The 20,381-nt window shown below is 47.5% G+C and overlaps 1 protein-coding gene across 3 annotated transcripts in view; it reads right to left on the bottom strand.

The window, feature by feature from the left end:
* The window catches only part of WDR73 (WD repeat domain 73), a 22,968-nt gene extending 2,756 nt beyond the window's left edge, over positions 1 to 20,212 (bottom strand). Inside the window, exons 1-9 of one of the 3 annotated variants that reach the window (XR_003047603.1) lie at positions 20,069 to 20,212; positions 19,459 to 19,526; positions 19,066 to 19,154; positions 17,603 to 17,691; positions 16,940 to 17,001; positions 11,603 to 11,767; positions 10,879 to 11,244; positions 8,205 to 9,877; positions 59 to 5,327 (exon numbers count right to left, since the gene is read on the bottom strand). Coding sequence is in view for 1 of the 3 variants with exons in the window: in XM_025049921.1 (XP_024905689.1) it covers positions 9,642 to 9,877; positions 10,879 to 11,244; positions 11,603 to 11,767; positions 16,940 to 17,001; positions 17,603 to 17,691; positions 19,066 to 19,154; positions 19,459 to 19,526; positions 20,069 to 20,109 (1,116 nt within the window). In the remaining 2 variants the exon portion in view is untranslated. Of the gene's footprint in view, positions 1 to 58; positions 9,878 to 10,878; positions 11,245 to 11,602; positions 11,768 to 16,939; positions 17,002 to 17,602; positions 17,692 to 19,065; positions 19,155 to 19,458; positions 19,527 to 20,068 lie in introns of those variants that run through there. The other 2 variants (XR_003047602.1, XM_025049921.1) reach the window with 2 other exon arrangements.
* Between the last annotated feature and the right edge of the window lie 169 nt (positions 20,213 to 20,381).

Genomic DNA, 20,381 nt, shown 5'->3' on the forward strand with positions numbered 1-20,381 from the left:
TCCCTCCAGTATTTCTTCCCAGTCGTTTACTTTGAATGCACCTCTATTTAGCACTTACCACAATGTGTTGGAGTTATTCGGGTTATTCACAGTAGCGTCTTAGTGCGTCCCTTGCTGGACTGCACTCCTTAAGAGAGTGTTTTGCTGGGCCCAAAGTAGACGCTCCACACCTGACGTTTGAATAAGCGTCTGTGGTATCCGTCTTCAGTCCCTCAGAACGAGGCGCACGCGCGAGAGGAGGAAGTGTGTGCGCGCTGGGCGAGGGGGCGGGTTCAGGGGGCGGATTCAGGTGGCGGAGCATCACCACAGTGGACAGCCACGCCAGAAAAGCACTTTCCTCTGCGGCTAAATAACTGGAGTTTCCGTTTCACAGAGAGCTCTCGGGCCCAGGCCGCCTGGGTTTCTTTACCTTTGTAACACAGGTAAATAAATTCACCCGCTTCCAGCTCTGAGGGAGACGCTTTGGAAAGGACTCTGTCAGTGCCACGGAACCGCCAGGCGACTGGCTGCCAATCCCCCTAATTCCCGCGAGAGTCCAGGAAGCGAAGCAGGACCACCTCCTCGCCAGCTGGGTCACTTGTAGTTGTGGATAGGGACCCCAGATCCAACGTGGAGGGTCCCACCCATCACCAATGATTCGTCCGAAACAAATAGGCTCCCAAACCATTCCCATTTTATTGGTTAACGGTGCTGTCAGTCTGCGGACACAGGCGGAGGCCTACGGGAAACGAAGTCCGGGGATGCCTGAGTCCTTCTGGGGCTCGTGTTTCTGCTTCCGGTGTTTGGTGGCCGTCCGAGTGCGGGCTAAGGGTCTGGACTAGGGTTCGAGCGCCTTGGGGTCAGGCCGCCCAGTTGCAGGGCCGCAGCAGGCGGGAGCGGCTCTCACCGCGGGCCTGGGCCCCCTCATCGGGTGGGCGTGGCCGGGTCGAGATCTGGGGTCCAACCACCTCAGGCCGAGGTCCGGCGAGCAGACCCTGGAGCAGGATGAGCCCCTTACGCTGAGGCGCCTTCCTCCTCACCACCCACAGGGCCCAGCAGGGACGACCTCGGCTCTGTAGCCATCGAGGAGACAACGCCCGCCCTCAGGGCCCGCCTTTACCCCATAGATCCAGAGAACGTCGCCTGCGGAGCAATTTAAGTCACGCTCTGCGGGTCAGTTACCCAGTCCACGGCCAAAGGGCCGAACCACTGTCCACTTCCTGCCATAAACCAGCTATGTGACCTTGGGCAAGTCTCTGGGAGGAGGGGGGGGGCGTCTCTGAGCTGTGATTGCTTCAGCTTGGAGTTCCTGCCGGAGTATCTTAACTTTCTTTCCAACTCTTAACATCCTATATATTATCCTTACTCTTAAAGCTTGTAACTTTAACCAGGGTAAATCTCCCTATTTAGGAGTGAGTTATGATGCCAGGACTGAGGAATCCTGAACGAGGAGCCCAAAGCTGAGAATCCAGCCAGAGGGGAGGCAGTTGGTTAGAGTATTTGCATCTCCAAAGCCTGGAGCCACTGTCAACCGGTGCTTCTTTTCAGGGTGCTGCTCTCCAAGGTACTGCTACCTTGAGCGCCGTCTCCGACTTCCCCTGCACGTTCACTTTGCAACACTGAAGAGCAGTGCCTTGTGGGATGGGCTGTTTATTGTCCTTATTATATCCCGCAGCTCAGACAGAGCTTCGAGCTGTCCTAGTTTCCAACCAGATCACTAGTCCTTGATCCTTGATCCTTGCTATCAAACTTCTGGAGCTGTGTCCCCAGTGACAGAGGACCAGCCTCCACAGGCACCAGGACATGAGGAGGAGAGAACAGGAAGGTTCTTTCCTTCACCTAAATCCTGTTGGGCTAACACTTGTGGTTTTCACTAGAGTTCACTCTGTAATGTTATGTCTCTGGCTCTAGAATTTCAAGTTCTATGTAGTGACCCCTATTTGAAGGTGGCTTCCCAGTAAGGTAAAGGAAGGGGTTTGAACTTCAGAGCACAGCTGAAAGGTTCTTCTCTGAGCTGAACAATGGCTGTAGCTGTGGACCAACAAATCCAGGCTCCTCAAGTACAGGGAGAACTTCGAAGAGTGAAGCTGGCAGAAGATTCTCACTGGAAAAAGGAAATTTCCCCTCGGGGTGAGATACAAGAACTTAGTGCTGAGTAGTTAAAATAGAGGAACGTGAGAGACAGAGCCACCTGGGGTTAACAGCAGTGTGGGGGATGTGTAGCACTTTGCTGTTTGTGTCAAAGTGGAATCTGCTTATCCCCCAGGCCTGTTAGCTGCCCCTTTCCTCCCAAGTTCAGACTGACTCCTCAGAGAATGCCCAACGCTGGCTGCTCTGAGTGTTGGTCCTTAAATGAGAATCACTTAAAATGGCTGGAGCACCACTCAGGATCACAGAACACATAAAAGCTGTTCTCTTTTTGGAGAACAGCTGGCATTCAGCGACAGCCAGCCTGAATCAAGGGGCTCCACTGGTCTCCACTGACATTACTGAATCTTTGCATCCTATTGCAAAATAGCTTTATTATTGATTGGATCTCTGAGTTTTGCCTAAGGGTTGACAGGAACAGCCCCAGGAGAGCTGGTGAGCAGCCTGCAGTGGGCCTGGTGCCACCCTTTAACTCTCTCAAGTCTTCCACACATCCACACGCCTCACTGCCCTTGTAGAGATTTGTGTAAGACTGATTTCCTCCTTTTCTTGTGTCCTGAGATGATTACTTTTAGTGCCTACAGAATTTTGACCACTCCAGTTCTTGAACAGAGAGAGGAGATGCTCTCAGAGGAGAGGTAACCCTCAGGATCAGAACTGGGTTTCCTAAACATCCATTTGAGGCCAGCAGACAGAACCCATGTGTCTGTGCCAGGCACTGGTGAAGCGCTCACAGCCAGAGCCAGAAGAATAGCTGAACCACAGTCCCAAGGTAGAACTCCAGTTCTTCCACAAGAGAGGTAAGAAGAAACAGTCCTTCTTTGTCTATCTGGATCTTGGTATGCAAGATTGTGAAGTGGGGGTGGGGGAGCTTCGGAGTCCGACAGCCGAGTTCAAATCCTAAGTCTGCCACATACTGTGTAACCTAAACAAGTATGAAAGGTTTCTAGCACAGGGCACAGCTGTTCAGTAAATGTTAGCTTATTTCTTCTCTTTCTTTCTCTTCCCCTGCTCCCTTCCTGTGCTCCCCGTTCCATTTAAAAGCCAAAGGAAACTCACTTGTTTGTTAGTTTCTTCTGAGTCTGTTTTGTCCCCTGCCCTCTGACTCAGGCAGTATAGAGGCAGTTTGTCCAATGGTAGCGTGTTTTGAGTAGAGGTGTTCTGTTTTCTCAGGAGTTGGTGACATTTGGTGGTGTGGCTGTGTATGTCTCTCTCAGGAGGGACAGAGGCGACCAGAACCTGAACAGAGGAACCATCTGGAAATAAGTTGGGAGAAATCTGCAAATGGAGCCTTGCTAGGTAATAATGCTCTTCTTTTTTTACAACCAAATTAGCTGTGGGGTTTCTGTGGCATTCACCACTCCAGACCTTTTGAGTTGAGTTTTTCAAATCCATTCCATCAATTCCACTTGAAGAGACATATAAATCTAATACCATCATCAGTGCTGTGAAGGGTGTTTCTGGAGTCCACAGTGGGTGCTGCATTGAAGCCCATCTTAGGAAGGTGGTAACACCTCTGGCAGGTGTCCAGATAGGTGGATATAGATATATAACTAGAGATTTGGGCCTGATTTTTTTCTTATTCTCTCACAGTCCTTGACATGACTTGCACTGAGCCTTCCTTCCTGGTATTTAGTTGTTAGGATTAGATTCACCAAACCATTACATCTTCTATTTGTCTCCCTGCAAACAGATTTCTCAACCCACAGGCCCAGTGTGAACTCTCACATGGAGGAGATAGAGCCACAGAGCTCAGATCGTCAGCGCTCCAGAGGGAGGAAGCATGTGCGAGGCTCCCCAGCGGGTGGTGGGGAAGAGTCCAGCCTGGCCGGTTGCCTGTCCTGAGAAAAGCCAAGACCTGGGATGAGCTGGAGTGGCAGGGCCTGGAGGATGAGAAGGTGGCAGAGGTGCAATGGGGCTATGACAAAACCAAGATTTCTCTGGAAATTCTCAGTGAATCCTGGATCCATGAAAAACTCCGCACCTGCCATTGGAACCACCAGGTGTACTGGCCTGTGGCTGAGCGGCTGCAGGAATGTGATTTCCTATGGACCCTGGAGCAGTGATGCCACCGGTTCAAAAACTTCCAGACCCACTACCACAAAGCCAAGAGCACCCACAGTCCAGGCACCTGCCCCTTCTATGACGAGATGGACGCTTGATGAGTCCCTGGGCCCTTGCCAATACCATCAGTGCCTGAGAGGTGGCAGACCTCCTCTGCAATGGAGGGGACTCCAAGAACCAGAAGGCAGTGCTGGGAGCTGCGACAGGGGATGGAATGGTAATAAAATGGCAGAGGAGCCCCAGGAGCCCAGAAGCCGTGTTCCCCAGGCTTTGAGGGGGAACCCCAGTGGTAAGCAATTCCCACCACTGGGGGAGAGTCATGTGGGAAGCTGAGGGACTGTGAATCAGGAGACACGCTTATTGTCTGTCACTCTGCTATCACTAGAATGGTTCCTGGAATGGCCCTGTCAGGAGGAAAATTGCTGACTTCTTTAGAGGAACATTATTTACTTCTCCTAAATATTAAAATCAACCCCCCACTGAACCAACAGTCCTGGGGGACTCACGAAGTCCACACTGAGGGTTTAGCTCTGCTCTGTAGCAGAGGGATCTCTCTGCCTGCTTTCAGTATCAGTATCACAAAAACAGAGAAGAGGTTGAAGTTTCAGTTTGTTTCCATTTAAAGTACCCCACAGATGTGAACTCTGCGTGTACTACATACCATAGCCTGCCACCTAAAGGCCTGTGTTCTGGGCAAGCTGGTTAAGTGTCCTGAGCCTCAATTTTCTCATCTGTTAAATGGACAGTGACAGTATCTGCCTCCGCGGGCTGTTAAGAGGATACTGGCACACTGTTAGCACCCCGCAAATGTTAGTTTTCATTATTATTGTTACCATAATTATTAAAATAGATACATTCATTGTCACATACGCTCACTTAAGGGGGCAAATTTCCTGAGTCACTGAACTTTTTCTTCTGAAAACTAGACCTCTCTAGGAGGTGCTTCCATTCTCGTTTCACTTACCACTTCCGGATATGAGAACAGAAAGGGAATTACAGACGAACTCTACGACTTTTCTTGCTTTCCCTTGAGCAGACTTTCAGTTCCTCAGCCAGACGAAGTCTCAAGGTTGGACAGATGTGAAGAGCTTCCGAATGACGATTTCCAGGACTTCAAGGAAAATTCGGAAAACTTCCTGTGCGGGTGGGACATGAGTGAAAGCCAGTAATTCCACCACCAGAGAAGACAGACCTGGAATTCGGAATATGGATGAGCCAGCACTGGGCCGGGGCTGGGAAAGGAACCCAGGCATTTGGCCTTCCTGGTTTACTGTTCTCAGTGGTGCTGAAACCGTGGGAGTTGGGAGAACTGAAAAGCCTGTTCTCCTAACTTTGAACCTTAGTTACCTTGGAAATTAGATACAAACAAATAATTAGTGTTTATGGTTTCTCTCTTAAATTTCTACCTGAATTTTAACTATAACTATCATTTAACCAGGTACGTAGAAATAAGGGAGCATAGATAACCCCAAATTAAAACTACAGCCAACTTCAGATTGGAGGGATGAATTTCTCATAGTTGAGACCCAGAAGTCTGCCGGTCTTATCCGTGCTTCCGCCACATTCCAGTTGACTGGTCCCTGGTTAATGGAGAGTTGTCTATGTTCTGTCTGCTGACATCGATGACTTTTTTTTTAAGTGTCTGCTAAGGACCTCTTTCACATTGTTTCCATTCTTCTGAATTCAGAAATCGGTTACATTTGCAGTTCACTTCATGCTTTCAGATCTTGAAACAAGGACAGAGAATGAAAATTCAAGCCAGGACATTTCACAGGAAGTAGAATTCCCTGGGGATTATTAGAAAGAGCTGAAGTGGATGTTTCCCAGTGATACCTTAACTGGAGGAAAAGCTAGGAAAGTGAATATGAGGCAGAAAAGCAGTGGGGAATATCCTTAGAAGATGGACAAGAATCACCCTTTCCTCCAGAAAGAGACTTAGGGAACCTGTGAAGGAGAAAAATCCAACATGTACTGTGACTGTGGAAAAAATTTCAGCCAGAGCTCACATCCAGTTGTCCAAATATTAGCCTACATTGGCAAAAAGAAACCTTTTCCAATGTGGCCTTTGTGGGAAAAGCTCTGGCCAAAGCTCACATCTGGTTTTGCCACCAGAGGATCCACACTGGGGAGAAGCCCTACAAGTGCCCTGAATGTGGGAAGGGCTTCAGTGATCATTCTAACCTCCCAGCACACCAGAGTCCATACAGGAGAAAGGCCCTATAACTCGGGAGCGCTGGAAAAGCTTCGACCAGAGCTCAAGGCTTTTTATGCACTGGAGAATCCACACAGGAGAGAAGCCCCATAAGTGTAGTGAGTGTGGAAAAAGGTTCATCAACAGCTCGCACTTCAGTGCACACTGGCGAACGCACACTGGTGAAAAACTCCACCAGTGCCCTGAGTGTGGGCAAATGTTCAGTAAGAGCTCCACTCTCATGAGCCATCAGAGGATCCACATAGGAGAGAAACCTTACGAATGTCTTAAACGTAGGAAGTTTCAGCAACCACTCAAACCTCATCACTCACAGGCGAATTCAAATGGAGAGAGACCCTATAAATGTGAGGATGTGGGAAGAGCTTTAATCATAGCTCCAGTCCAATCACACACCAGAGAACCCACACAACAGAAATATCCAAGTGTAATGAGGGTGGGAGGCGATTCAACGACAGTTCACATTTTAGTGCACATCGGAGGACCACGTGGGAGAGAGGCTCTACACAGAGGGCAATGTCTTTAAAGACACTAAGGTATCTGTCCCCATGAAGGGTCTATACTGCCCCTTGCTCTACACCACGACAACCCACAAGGATGGAGAGAGGGGATACAGATCCCAGCGCAACAGATCTTATTTTCTCTAACTAAATGCTCACTTGCCTTATGAAATACTACTCGGGGCTTTCCTATCCAGCCTGTTGGCATGGAAGCTGATTTCCAGAGAATTCTGAGAAGAGCTCTGAATATGACGGCATCGCCATCTCAGTGTCTTCACTGTGATTCTGTGCCTTAGTTTTCACAGTCTGGTAATATGAGGGTGAGATTCTTGTCCCTGGGACCCTCCCTCAAAGACGAGGGGAGGCTCTGCCTTCCTGTGCTAATGGCGGTGATGATGGTGGGGTCAGCTGTAGAGCCAGCAATGGCTGAGCTGTTCCTTCTCAGCACTGGGCTACACACAGATTTATTAACTAAACCCATTTTTAAAGATCTTCCACTGTTTTTCCTATGCAAGGGTTAGGGCCACGGATGTTTACGTTTCCCCAATTCTTTTTCTTAGGATTTACATTGGTTACCTGAGAGAAAAACACTTTATTGTATTTGGGGGAGGGAGGAGAAAAGATCCTATAGAGGTTGACTTTCTAAATCATAAGCTATTCTTCCTCTCAATATACTCAGTTGAACCATATAACACTGCCATTTCTGATCTACAATACCAGCAATTTCATGATTCAACCTAAACAGAATTTTTGCATGGCAGAATTACTCCAATGCCCGAGGGGCTGCTGTAAAGCCCCAGAGCTCATATTTATCCTAAAAATGTGAGACTGGGTCTAAAGATTGTGAAGGAGGATAATGAAGTGGATAAAGCCATCTCCGTCTGTAAATATGTCCAGAGCAGTAACTAAGAACCATGGCACTGACTAAGATTAGTCTTAGGTGGAGGGTTTACCTCTGTATCACTTGCCTCTGACAAGTGGACTAGGTCCTGTCTATACTCGGGGGTCCAGGTCCTCCGGGGGAGGCCGTGTGCAGGTCAACAGCTTCCCCAGATGTGGGTGTCTGAGAGCAGAGCCCCTGGAGGGACTCTGATGTGCAGAGCGAGTGGTACTTGGAAATAAACAGAACAGTTTCTCCCTCTTAAATTGTTTCCTTGGTGTGTTTGATTTAAAAATATTTTCCCACTACTTTCCAGAAACCCAATAATTATAAAACAAAGCACGATCTGCATATATTATGATTGTATCTAATTAGACTTATAGAATGATTATTAAGTCTTTTTTTAAGAACATAAAGAACTTACCCAAATAAGGGTTGTCTGTCAAGAGCAGTCACTTTGGTGGGCTGTGGCCTTTAGATGTTGTCACTACTGAAGACATTCTTTGAGTCTTCCTTTAAGGACCGTCTTTAAGCCACCTGAGAAAGCCTCACGCCCCTGTACTTCCAGCACACAGAGCAGTGTCTTGCACATGGGAAGGCAGGCTAAATAAATGTTCACAGTATCAAAAGCTTGCTTATTATCTAGCCTGGTCCTCTCTCTTGTCGATGAGATGTGGCTCTGCCCAATGTCTGCTTCCCCAAAATAGAATCTCTTCAAAGGACATCAGTTTTGAGATGCTGCTTTTGAGACTTTTAAAAGAGCCCTTTTGGGACTGGCTTTCAAAAACGTATCCCAGAAATCTGAGTTTAGAGTTTTCGTATAGTCAGAAAATAAGTCTCATATGGATTATTTTAAATCACCTCACTCTTTTCAATGTAAAATACTTTACTTAGGTGGAAATTCATATCAAGATCTATTAGGAATGTATTAGACCACATGGGAACTACAGATTCCACGGTCTGGTGGGCATGACTCAGGCTTCCTCACTGATGTGGCCCAGGATGGGGGCTCCCACTCACTCACTTTGATAACTTTGTCCCAGCCCCAGAGAACATGACCTTCTCCCTTCACTTCTCTCCAGGACTAGAGCTCTACAGTCTCTTCAACACAACTATGTCAGTCCTCCAGTCCAGAACACAGAGTGAAAATACTAAGTTGCATTTACTGAGTATTCATAGTGTGTCAGGCCTTGTGCTGAGCACTTTATCGCAGGGTCTCATTTAACCCTCTCAGCCGCTGTGAGCTGGTGCAAGGTTTATGCCCATTTCACAGAGAGGAGAAACTGCACAGAGGCAGGACTTGGGCCCTCATCTGTCTGACTCCAACATGGGTGTCTTTATCACTGTATGTCAGTCTCCCAACCGTATAAACTGCTGGGCGTATAAACTGCTGGGAGGCACAGCTCACATGGGAGCTGGGCCGTAAGGTCAGTGCACAGGGGATGATCGTGTATGGTCAACAGCAATCTTGAGAATCCCTCCCACAGGCCACTGGGAAGGGCGGCGTCTCTCTCAGGCCTCTGAGATGCCTATGTGCTGAAAGCCCATTAGACTGAAGCGTGCTGGAGGCAGCAGGAGCCTGTTGCACACGACTGCTTTAAGAAGCCACCAAATCTTTACTGTGCCACACACACCAGGTGTTTCTTCATATATTACCTCTGACTGCCCCAACAATCCTGTGAGGTAGTTGGTACTACTCTCATGTTACAAATAAAGAAACTGGGGCTAAGAGAGGCTGGTTAACTTGCCCAAGGCCACTCAGCCAGTAACAGGGATTTGTAGTCACCTGAGTCCCAAATCGGTACCCTTGATGTATAGCAGCTCCTCCTCATCCTAGAGGCCTGGCAGGAAGACACTGGGGTCAGTGGGAGGTACGGAGGTCCACCCAGTCCCACACATGCAGGGAGGCATCGCTTGCTGCAGACAGCAAAGTTCTCGGTTTGCGGGGGTGCCAGGTGTGGGTGGTGACCAGTGGAGCTGTGTCTATCCCATTGCTGTCTAGGAAAATGTGACCTCTGTGAGTGAACAGAGGTTCTACTTGGCCCTTCATTCCATCCCAAGACGTAACGTCATAGATCTGGACTGTCCCATCAAAGCCTGAGGAAGAATAAGAAAAGAGAGAGCTGACATTGAATCTCTAAAATCATTTGTATAGTTTGCTCTACAGTGCAACAGGCTTTGAGATGAGGAATCAAATAGTAACAAGACACTTAATGGCCACCTGAAGGGTATGGACATCTTCCCTCATGCCCGCAGCTGCCGACTCCATGGGGCATGTGACAAGTATCTGCTGGATGTCTATTTCATACCAGGACTGAAGCTAATCCTGGACATACATTCTTTTAATCCTCACAACTGTGTGAAGTTCTTAATGTTTACCCCAGGAAACTGAGGCTTAAGAGACTTTTTCAAACCTTTCCACTTGCCCCAAATTCTAATCATTCCCCATCGGGGTCCCTCTCAGCAGATGGCCTGTCTCCTAGTGGGGAAAAAGAAGCCTTTACCGGAATAGTCCCATGTTCCCCCACGGCCTAGCTATCCCCATTCTGCTGTCTTTTGTTATCAGAGAGCCAGTCCCTCTATCCATCCTTGCTTCTTCTGCCCTTCCTGGACCCTGCCATTACCAAGTATCACTTTTTGCTCTCTCAATTATTCTTTTAACCTTTCCCCCGCTCAATGGAGGCTTCCCATCGGCCTTTAGGGACCCACATTAAATTCCCCCATTCAAATAGATGCTGCCAGGCCAGACCCAAGATCTGACTGCTAGGGGGCCTGCTACAGTTCAGAAAGCAAGTATCCTGAGAGGCACTCCTGAGGTCTTACCACCTTTTTCTGGTACAGCCATGGCTGTCCCACTGCCTTATTATCTGAAGGCCTCTCGACCAACCTCAGAACGGAATTCCTGCTAAGGACAGGAAAGGCCAGAGCAGGGGAGGGCCCGCCCCTGAGGACCTGGAGAGTTAATGCGGGGCTTCTCTGTGAGCAACTTTAACTTCTGCGGCCAGATTTACTATGGGGCTTCAGGCTCCTTCCCGAGCACCATCCAGCCCACCGGAAGGGAAATTCAAATAACAGACACAAAACCTGCTCAGAGGTACCTGAAATGGCCAAGCAGTTCTCCAAGCCTGGAGCCCAAGTCACTCGCAGCAGCTTTGGGTCAGGGCTAGGTGTGGACACTGGGCACTGGACTGAGCTCACAGGATGACAGAGATCACGGGGATCAAGAAGACAGAGCTGGCCATCTGAGCAGAGGCTGGCGATGCTGGGCCCAGGGCCCCGGGCCGTGCCCCCAACTTCCGCATACCACCTCGCTCCACCAGACCCAGGGCTGGGGCTGCCATTCTCTGACGGGGCCCACTTCTGGCGGGTGTCTACGAGCCCCAGCCGGCCTGAGGTGCAGCAGAAGGCAAAGGTGTCTGCATCCAGGACCTGCAGGCTACTTAGCTCCTCGCTGTCACTGACACCTGGAAGACAGAGAGCGAAAGACAAAGGCTGCAGGAGTCAGCTGGGTCTGGCAATTTGGTAGGGCGGGCTGGTCACAAGCCCTTCCTCTGGGACGCCTCCCCAGTCCCAGGTAGAATGAACCACATCTGCTCTCTCCTGTTCATCTTGCCACATTCCACTCAGCTGGGTGGATGCTGGTCCCCAGGACTGCCTCCCCCAGTCACAGAAAAGGAACCCCTTGAGGCCAGGGCTTGCTTCTCATACATCTTGTATCCCTAGTCTCTGGCATTCAGGGTTGAATTCAGTTCAAACGTGTCTGAGCAGGGCAGGGCGATGGGTACTCCCTGGTGGAGCCAGAAAGGGTGAACCACGCTGTACCTGAGGTGTACATGGTCTTCTGGGATTCCAGATCCACCACCTGCAGACTGCTGAGCCGCGCCCCGTGGAGGACTCCGGGTGCTACTGCTGGGAAGATGGCCACCCTAGGCCAGAGATGCCCCTCTTTCTCGTGCACAGCAATAGTGCTGACAGCTTCAATGATATCTGAGGGAAAGTGGAAGAGGCAAAAATCCAGAATATTAATAGTTTAAAATAGTACATGGTGAAAGCTGGCCACGTACATTTAGAAGGTCAAGGAGGAAGGGAGCTGACAGTTGGCGATAGAGGATATGGAGACATAAACACTCTGTGTTATGTTTACGTTTTGAAACTGTCAGAAGCACTTCAATTTCTGTATAATTCTTCTTATGAACTGTTTTGCAAATGGGAGATAATGAATCAGAGCCGCCACCTCAAAACCCCCAAAAGCAGTTCTGGCTTTTTACAGTTTTGTGGAGAACAAATATAGAGAAAAGGAAAGAACACGCTGATGGTGTCACACCTGAAGTGAAAATAACAAGAACACAGTTCATGAACTAATATCATTTTTTAAAAAACATGTTCTATGACCTAAGTAATTTGCTGAAGCCTTGCGAGTAAAGGTTATAACACAAATGTCTTCAAACGTAAACTGAACATGAAAGCCCACGTCCTTTTTGCACTGAACAGAAGAAACACACTTGACCTCAAGTTGAATCAAATTTTAGTTTTGTTTGTTTGTGTCAGCCTGCTGGCTTAGCAGGCAGGTTCTGGTCTCCACATCTACATTTGAGGCTTCTCTTAACAGGAACCATTTAGAACAAAGTTCAGAACCAGTAGTTTGTGATACAAACTACTTAAAGGAAGACACATATTTTCCATTTTATATTTTCTTGCTCCAAGGGGGGCTCATTACTTGGTTCCCACATACTTTGATGAAAAGAGAGATCTACGTATTTTTTAAATTCCAATACCTATAAGAGTCACATATCTGATAATGGATGAGAGAAGGAGCACCAACACAGCTTATGCAGCAAGTCCCCTCGAGAGAGCTCCGAGGGCACGTCCGGGCTGGGCTGCTTACTGCCCCCCAAGCCTGTGGGCTCTCGGTGGGCTGAAATCAGACTTACTCAACTTATCTGCTCCTGCCACAAGAACTGCAGAGGTCCTGAGCAGACACGGCAGCTGAACCTCAGGACCAGGGTTTGCCCCTGGGGAGCACCAATGAGGCTGTGGCTCAAACTGGCAGATCTTCCTGATCTCCAGGGCCACAATGCAGTGGCTCCCTCTGCCCTTTCCCTCTGCCCTCACTCTGAGGAGCCGCCAACAGATTCCCCAGGAACCCCTGCTCTGAGTCAGGGGATGGCTCTCAGATGTGATCTGTCCCCTGATGGGGGTAAGGAGGAGACCAAAGGAAAGGCTTCAGAGATCTACTTCAAAGATGCGGTGGAAAACAAAGGCTTCGGAGCCCAACGAGAGCTGCTCTATAATTATGACGGGAAAGAAATACGAGTTTCTTCCTCCTCTCTCCCTAGTCACAGGTAAATCTATACCACATTTTCCAAACCAGTCCCAAACTGAAAAGAGAAACTATTACAAATCGAAGCAACAGACACAGGGAGGCACCTCCAAGAACTTGGCAATTAGACAAAGAAGGTTGTGCCTGAAGATTAAACCAACACGAAATGGGTCAAAGCAGAGGCAGACACGCCATTCAGGGGTCAGGATGGTGCCCAGATCTGCACTACTGAGCAAATGCACTAACACATGAGAAGGGCTGATCAGCCAAGGAGGCGAAGAAAGCACTGGGGCCTGTCCAGGGCAGACGGAATATTTAACATCAAAGTGGAAGTGGCGACCCAACCCAGCAGCTTCCACAGCCCCAGGTGTGAGAGGAGGCCTCAGGCACTGGCCAGAGGCTGGGATACCAGGCGGGCCTAGGCAGCGATGCCTTCACACATTGGACACTTTCCGCCTAAGACAGCTTATGAAAACACCATCTGGAAACCTCTGAACTGATTCCTCTTGTGATGGTTACGTTTATCATGCAGGTTAAGTCTTCTACAGGCAAGGAATAAGGACCTAGAATATTTCACTTTTAGGGATACCTTTTTTTTCATTATAAATGAATAAAATTGTATTCCAGCTTATACAGCAGACTTGTGAGTCCGGTGAGTACAACTGCCCCTATGAACAGATGAGATGTGTTCTGGACGTGCAGACAAAATCAGGTTTCTGAGACAAGAAAGCTGTAGGTCAAAAATGGACCTTGGAAAATTCACTAAGATAACACTATGCTTTTAGGTTTCTAGGAAAACAGCTGGCCAGCCTTGGCCAAGTTCTGAAATGTTCTGCACTGATATCTAGGGGAAGATAACTCTTTATCTGATTTCCTACTCCCATTGAGTGTCAGAGCAAGCCCCCTTGGGCCATTTGCTCCCCTAGGCCTGGGGCTACAAGTTCTAACTGGTGCCTCGTACCTGGGCACTGTCGGGACAACAGGCAATGTAAAGGCGCCTCCAAGTGGTTAGTTAAGATTTATCTCCCTCTCATCTTGAAACTACTGCTGCCCGACTCAGCCTATTTTTAGGCAAGCTTCAAGTTACTGGCACAAGGAGAGACCAAAAGATCAAAAGAACAGAACGTAGAGTCCAGAAATAAAGCCTTATACTTATGGTCAATTGATTTTCAACAAAGGCACCAAGGCAAATCAATGGAGAAAGCATAGGCTTTTGGACAAATGGTGCTGGGACAATGGAATATTCACATGCGAAAAGATCGATGAATCTTCCTCAAACTGTACTCAAAAGTTAACTCTGAAAAAAGCATCAACTTAAATGCTAGAGTGGAAAAAATAAAACTTTTGGGAAAATTTATGGGTTAGGTAAAGATTTCTAAGCTATGACATAAAAAGCATAGTCCCTAACAGAAAACAGTGATAAATTAGATCTCAGCAAAATCTCAAACTTTTATATTTCAAAGGACACTATTAAAATGAAAAGACAAGTTACAGACTGGAAAGACAAGTTAGCCAAACACATATCTGATAAGTAACTTGTAGCCAGATACAAAGAATTCTTACAACTCAATAAAGATAAAAAGCCAATCAAAAAGTAGGCAAAGTATTTGATAAAATATAAACACCAACAATGCAAGAAACGGCTGTTTTTGTTTGCTGTTTTAGCTCCATAACCTTGCCCAATGCTTTACACATCAGAAGCACACAATGAATATTCGTTGACTGAATGATGAGATGTTAGCTACTGCTACAAATAACAGCAATAATAACAATTATTAAAGATGTGCCCTTTCATTGACAGGAACCAGCTCTAAGCAAAATGCTGGCATAGCCCACACTGCTGGTCAGTAAATAGCCTACCACCTTTTTCAGGGGCCCTGTATCTATACTGAGATGAATTATTACTATCCAATTATAGTTACCACCAGGCATGGTTATGAGCAGACTGACCTAAGTCTTGATTTTGCTACTATCTTTGTGACTTTGAACAAGTTAGTCTCTCTGCGACAAAGAGTTTGTTCTCAGACTCATGAGAATTTAATGGTACAGAGTGCTTAGTACAGTGTCTGGAATAAAATATGCACTCATTAATATTATTGTTTAATCTTACAAACTGTTGATTAATCTGAACAAGTATCTATGAGAATGCACAGTGAAACCAGAACATCAGAGGACTTATGACAGTGTACTGTCTCAGCTTGCTGGGGAAAAGAAACAACTAAACTTTCTCATGAAGATATGAATAGGCACTTCACCACGGAAGATGTCTGAATGGCTAATAAGCACATGAAAAGACACTCAACCTTATTAGTCGTTAAGGAAATGCGAATGAAAGCCACAATGATATATAATTTTATACCCATTAGGATGGTTTTAATAAAAAAGACAGACAATACAAATGTTGGTGAGGATATGGAGAAACAGGGACCCTCTCATACTGCTGGTGGGAATGTAAATGATGCCATTTTGGAAAACAATTTGAAAGTTTCTTAAAAAAAACAAATTTACCATATCACCCAGCAATTTCACTCCTAAGTGTCTACCCAAGAGAAATGAAAACATATGTCCACACAGAGACTTATACATGAATATTCATAGCAGCATTATTCATAACAGCCAAAAACCAGACCCATCAACCAGTGAATGGACAGATAAACGTAGTATATCCAAACAACGGAACATTATTCAGCCATAAAAAGGAACAAACTACTGATACATGCTATGACATGGTACGTTACAGCAGACCTCAAAAGCATTATGTTAAGTGAAAAAAGCCAGATATAAGAGACCGCATAGCATATGATTCCATCGATATGGAATGTCCAGGAAAGGCAAACTATTATAGGGACAGTGAGTTGATTACTTGTTGCCCAGGGCAGGGTGTGGGCATGGGATTAATCGTAAATAGCATGATGGATCTTCCTGGGGTTCTAAAATTGATTGATAGTGATGGTTATTTAATTTTAAAATCACTGAATTGTATCTTTTTTAAACGTGTGAATTTCAGTAAAATTACAGAAAAATAGTAACTATAAATAAGTGATATAAACATCTGGAAGCTATTGCATAAAACAAATGACAAAGAAGAAACACCAAAGAAGGCCAATAGGGTCAGCCTTTCTGCAGCAGTGACACAGGAAGAAGCCAACAGATGCAGCCAGTTTCTGGGAAGCACCCAAGTGACAGGTACAGGGACCCCTGGGAAGAGGATCATACAAGCAAAGGGGCAGTACCAAGAGCAGCGGCCCTTGCCTCTGAGGCACACCTCCCTGCCGGCGGACAATGCTCTAACTGAAGGAGAAATGGAAAGGCTGGGTCAGGGCTGCAGGCTCTGGCACCTGCCTCTGCCAAGGAAAGAGCAAACCCACTGCTGGAGGGAATGCTATTCCCCACCAGGGCATGCTCCTCCACTCCCGGAGGGAACGAAGGCACGCCTCTTGCCCCTTTCCCATTCTCACTGGGGAGCAGAGTGAATTCTCTGAGTCGGAGACTGGTTAGCCCAGCATCTTGCTCACTCGCTGCTTTCCTTCCTTGAGGTTAGCAGAGAAGTGACCTCCCCTGAGTGGCCCTAGCTCTGCCCTCGCCTCTGCCACCGCCTGGGGAAGAGGTAGTTCACTAGGAGATTTGCCTATGACTGGTTTGGGAAACTCAGTTCCTGAAGCAAGTTACAGGAAGCTCTGTTTTGGGCTTGCATGCCGTGCTGTGGTTGCCAATTCATCTCTACCTGCATTAGAGTAGACACTGCATTTTCATGTTCACCTGGCTCTGAGTCTACTTCTTAATTGGCTCAGATATGTGGGTGAAGGTATATGAGTGTCAGCCAAGTCACATTCACTCACCACTGTCCTCTGAGACCTGCCACACCTGCAAGGCCACTGGAAGGCCACTGGTCACCAGCAACCTATTCAGGATGGAAAGGAAATCTCAGTCCAGAGAGTGGGGAGCTCACCCATATCACCCCCAACCTTTCCCCTCTCCAGCCCACTCAGCTTGGGATTCCTACATCTCCCACCCAAGGAAAGCTCACTACAGGAAAGCATCGTCCAGACCAGTCCCCCTCATTAAACAGAGGAGGAGAGGGCTCACTCCACTTTAGGACAGGCCCATAGCTCATGGAGAGTCACAGCAATGAGCCCAGGGTTCCATGTAGTGTGTATGTGTCAGAGAGGACACCAGCATGGAGCCTGAAAACACAGCCCTGACAAGACTCTCAGCCTCTGCCAACTGAGCTATTATCCCCAGCCACCTACTATCAGCTCTCTGAGAAACTAGTAGCATCCTTCTTCCACGCTATTTCAGAGCAGCTCCAGAGATCTGTGAGTTACAGTAGTCAACAGGTCTCTGAGGGACCAAGAAACCAGCAAGCAATAGATTCTTATTCCAGATCTCTGTGTGTGCATGTGCACACATGTGCCCATGTGCTGATAAAGAGGCAGAATTCTCCTGACATTTCCAGCCACTCCATCCTGAATGGAAGGTCTGGATGACAGAGCTGACCATACCTGGTGTTTGGCACGTGCTTCAGATCAAAGACAGACCTGTGTGAAAATCCTCCGTGGCATACCTTGAAATCTCTTTCTGGGAATAAGCCCTGAAATACAAAGAGGTGGCCAATCAGATAGACTGTGCTCCCCAAAGGAATGTTTCAGATGAGCTCTAGGTAAGGAGCCAGGTCCTAGCCTGGCAGGAGGCCATGAACACCGCTCTGCTGGCAACAGATTTTTCTCCCTGCAAGGCCTCAGAGTGCCGCTATTTGTCAATGTTGGTCTTAGCTGTCTACATAGACAGCTTCCTTTCGTTCCTGTACATTCCAAAACTCTTCTCCTATCCTTTCACCAGCCCCTCACTCTAGCTTAAATGTCAGCCTCTAGGACTTCTTAGAGGAGTCACAGAGGCTTAGCAGCTTCATCAAAGAAAGCTGGAATGTATCAGCCAACGAACACATCCCCATTTCTCCCACCACCTCCCTTCTATTCTTCTAGCAATAAAAATATAACCCCCAATTATCCAGCATCTACTATATCAGGCACTGTGTTTAGTGCTTTATCTACTTTATCATGTTGCATTTTTACAATCACCTTGTGATGTAGGCACTATGAATTATCCCTGTTCAAATGATAAAACTAAGGCCCAGGGAGCTTAAGCAACTTTTCTAAGATCACACAGGGATTATGCTGAGAATGTGAACCCAAGTCTATCTGCCTAGTCCATGTTCTTAGCCACTAGAGTCTAATATCTCCATGAGAAGAACTGTAGGCAGGGGAAAAGGAGGCTGCACAAGAAGAGGAAAAGCCAGTGGTGAGATAGGAGGTAAGTCGGGTCTCTCACCAGGGCTCAGTCTGGGCAAGCTACTGGCTCAAGCTTGAGTGGTGGGGATGGGGAAATCAAGAGCACTAACGAGGCAGGAAATTTCTCCCAGGGTTAACGGGGCCCAAGGCGCCCTATCAGATGACTTGGAATGATTTTATAGCACATCAGACAGCTACCAACTCTCTTCTTTTTGACACGGTCTCTTCTCTTGGCTTCTGAAACACTGACCTTTTCTGCGATTCCTACTTCAGAGTAATCCTTGTGGGTTCACCTTTCTCTACCCATTCCTTAAATGGTATTAAAATAATTTTTAGCCATCTCCTCTTATTCCTAATACACTACACATTCACTCTAGGTGATCTTAACCATTCTAAGGGTTTCAACCAAACTCTATATCCTGATGGCTTATTAAATCTATTTTTGATAAAGTAACATTGACCTCTTCCTCTGGTAGCCCTCTGTAAATCACAGACCATTCTTTAGCACGTATCTCTGTGCATAACTGCCTCCCTCTTTTAGCCTGAAAAGACAAGTCCAAGTGCTTGTTTCTCTCTTTCAGTATCCAGGACAACATTTAGACAAGAAAGAGCTCCATAAAAGTTTAATAAATGAGTAAAAGTAGATACATATACTCAGCATTTATATTTCAAGTTACCTGGTTTTCTTTTACAGAAAGTCTGAGCGGTAACATCAGATGAAGAATTTCATTTTTTTTCAGGCTTTCATAGCCAGCAACAAAGATTCCTAGAATTAAAATAATAATAAAAATAATAATAAGTAGCTGTGACAAACTGCTAGAAAGATTCTGGACCATAACTGGGTCTAGAAACTCCACCAAACCTTCCGAAGCAAAGATAAATTCCTTTGCCATTGGTATGCATACAGCCTTGTACTGGGGGATGGAAGAGATGTAGATCTTAATAAGTGCTGACAGGATACATAATTGGTACGAGTGACTAAGAGGCCCTCAGGCTCCCAGAAAAGTGGACTGGGTCCTTCTGGCTGAGCTCCTGAGTCCCAGCCTGAAGAATGAGATTTCATCTCTCACCTTTGTCACCAATCCATTCAAGTACCCGAGTGGCTCCTGAAAGGTCGAATGCATGAAAATCCTGGTACCTGCATGATAGAAACACAGTGTTACAGGGTGCATGGCTCTTTACAGCTCTGAAAGCACTGTGAGATAGCAGTATGGGTCGGTAGTTGGGGGCCTAGGCTCTGGAATCAGGCAGACCCGGGATCTAGTCTTGTTACACATTTTGACTCTTGTGTGACTGGGACCAAGCTAGTCACAAGTTCCTTGGGCCTTGGTCCTCATCTGTAAAATGGAACTCCCAGAGTACCCAGGCTTCCTAAGCTTGATGTGAGGAAGCAGAGATAATTTGTTCAGGGTCCGACTCAGAGGCAGGCGCAAAATAGTCACTTATCACCCTCCGCAAGTACTGCTCTTACTAGCACCTCACACAACTTGTGCACACCGGAATGTGCCATTTCCTAGAAGCGGGAGCTGAGGCCCGGGCGGGGTTCTTCGTACGGTCCCGCCCCACGGCCAGCGCCGGCCGGGCCCACACCAGGTTTCCCTACGTGGTCCACCTCGCGCCCATCCGGCCACCAGGTCACCTCCAGGCCCGCACTCCCCATCCCAGGCCCACAAGATTTACAAGCGCAAGGATTCCACCAGCCAGTCCTCCGCAGGTTCCATGGCAACTGTCGCTTCCGGTACCCCACTTCCGTCTCGGAGCCTTCATGGGCGGGAGAGGCCCTCTCGCGAGGAGAGGACGCGACTTGCTCGGAGCCGGGGGCGTGGCCTCACATCAGGGAGCGGGGCCTAATATGCCTGAGCGCCGTCAACAGCACGCTGTGCCCTCGCCCGGCTAGGTTTCGGGTTCTCCCGGCAAAAATCTCTGGAAAAATGACGGAAAATCAGGGATTCCCAGGATGTCAACTCTAGGCGAGGCCTGAAGGTCCAAATAC

The sequence above is a fragment of the Pteropus alecto genome, unplaced genomic scaffold (genome assembly GCF_000325575.1).
Source record: "Pteropus alecto unplaced genomic scaffold, ASM32557v1 scaffold60, whole genome shotgun sequence".
Lineage (NCBI taxonomy): Eukaryota > Metazoa > Chordata > Mammalia > Chiroptera > Pteropodidae > Pteropus > Pteropus alecto.